The sequence below is a fragment of the Gavialis gangeticus genome, unplaced genomic scaffold, assembly GCF_001723915.1.
Source record: "Gavialis gangeticus isolate Ggan-Ray unplaced genomic scaffold, GavGan_comp1, whole genome shotgun sequence".
In the NCBI taxonomy this organism is placed as follows: domain Eukaryota; kingdom Metazoa; phylum Chordata; order Crocodylia; family Gavialidae; genus Gavialis; species Gavialis gangeticus.
In genome coordinates, this window is record NW_017729033.1 from 93,768,419 (window position 1) to 93,769,979 (window position 1,561).

Genomic DNA, 1,561 nt, shown 5'->3' on the forward strand with positions numbered 1-1,561 from the left:
GGGGGAAAAAAAAAAAAAAAAAAAAAATCTTTCCTGAATAAGACATATTTGGTGAAGATTACTGCATACCTTCATCACTGTGCGTCAAAGCAGCAGCTATTGCTTCGTCCATTGTGCGCGTTGATTTTATCAACTAGGAATTAAAAACAAAAAATGTTAGCACGGTATAATCAAACTAAACAGAAACAAGCTAGTAAATAGCAACAAAAACTATTAATTTACTGTTTTGGGGTTTTGTTTCTTAAACATGAACAGAAAGTTTTAAGAACACAAGTAATATGAAGTCATTAGCTAGGCTGACTATTGATGTCACTTTTCTTTTGAAGTGCTTAAAAATACTGTACCGAAACAAAGCTTTTAGAGACTATAACTATGACTTGCCCCTTACCTTGTATTTTACACGTACAAGCAATCAACATTTACGCTTATAATACAAACAAAGTAATACTTACCTTGTTACAATCCCATCAATGAAAGCTTAAAATTCAATTTAAATAGATGGTTCTTCCACAGAATTAACTATTTTACTGTCATTTTGTGCTTAAGTCGTTCATACCAGTTGACTTCCTGGATCCTGTCATATACTACTTTAGGAACTTAAGTATGCTTCTTCCTTAATCTTGGAAGGAGGTTCTTGTCTCTTCTCTATCCTTCTTTTAGAAGTATCTTTAAGCACAAACTAATTGACCATACAGACTTCTGGCAAAGAGCTGCACTTACAAGGAAGTTGATGGTTACAAATATAATTTTAAAGAAAAGCCTCCCCTTAGATTTTAAACAGGCAATGACAGTGAATCCAGCTCCACTGATATGCAGTGAAAACAGCAGCTCTCAGCTAACATGAATACCAAAAAACAGTTAAGGTATTTATTAAAGAAAATTTGCAGATATGACTGAATCAGAGAAGCAAGCAGATTTACAAGGCAAAAACTATTTAAAGACATTTTCCTGACTACTACTGCACGGTGTACTGCCATTCTACCCTGAAGACTGATTCTAATAAAGGCATTGCAGGTTACCATCTTCCAGCTGGAATGTCGCATCTCCCCTGCAGTGAGGGAGGGATGGAGGGGGCAGGGGCTGAAGCAGGTGCTGCACAGCTGGGGTGGTGTGAGGTGTGGGACAGAGCCATGGCTTGTCTGGGGGTTGTGGGGGGTAGCTCCCACTGCTGCGCGCACCCCAGGAGGGCACAGGAGCATGCCCCCACATCTGTGCAGGGCAGAGAGTGCGGCCTGGAGTTGGGGCTGTGCTGGGCTGTTCTCAGTGGGGGCTGGGCTCAGGACAGGCAACAGAGTTAGGAGGGGGGCTACAGAGGGGGCTGCAGCCACCCCATATTTCACCACAACCTTCCCGTACACCCTCCCATAGCTGTCGCCACCTGCTCTGAGCCCAGCCCTAGCTCAACACCCTGCCTCCACCCAGGCAGTAGGAAGAGAGTTAGGGCTGCACTCGTGCTGGGATGGGGGGCTGTGGGGAGGCTATGGTGAAATTTGGGGTGGCTGCAGCCCCCTACATAGCCCCCTCCCAGTGCTGCTGCCCACCTCGAACCCAGCCCCTGCTG

The 1,561-nt window shown here is 44.5% G+C and overlaps 1 protein-coding gene across 2 annotated transcripts in view; it reads right to left on the minus strand.

Annotated features, from left to right (window-relative positions):
• SMARCAD1 (SWI/SNF-related, matrix-associated actin-dependent regulator of chromatin, subfamily a, containing DEAD/H box 1) overlaps nt 1-1,561 on the minus strand; it is a 100,510-nt gene that overhangs the window by 53,102 nt on the left and 45,847 nt on the right. For both annotated transcript variants that reach the window (XM_019526316.1, XM_019526315.1), the window contains exon 4: nt 70-133. In XM_019526316.1, coding sequence (XP_019381861.1) covers nt 70-133 — 64 coding nt within the window. The remainder of the gene's footprint in view (nt 1-69; nt 134-1,561) is intronic.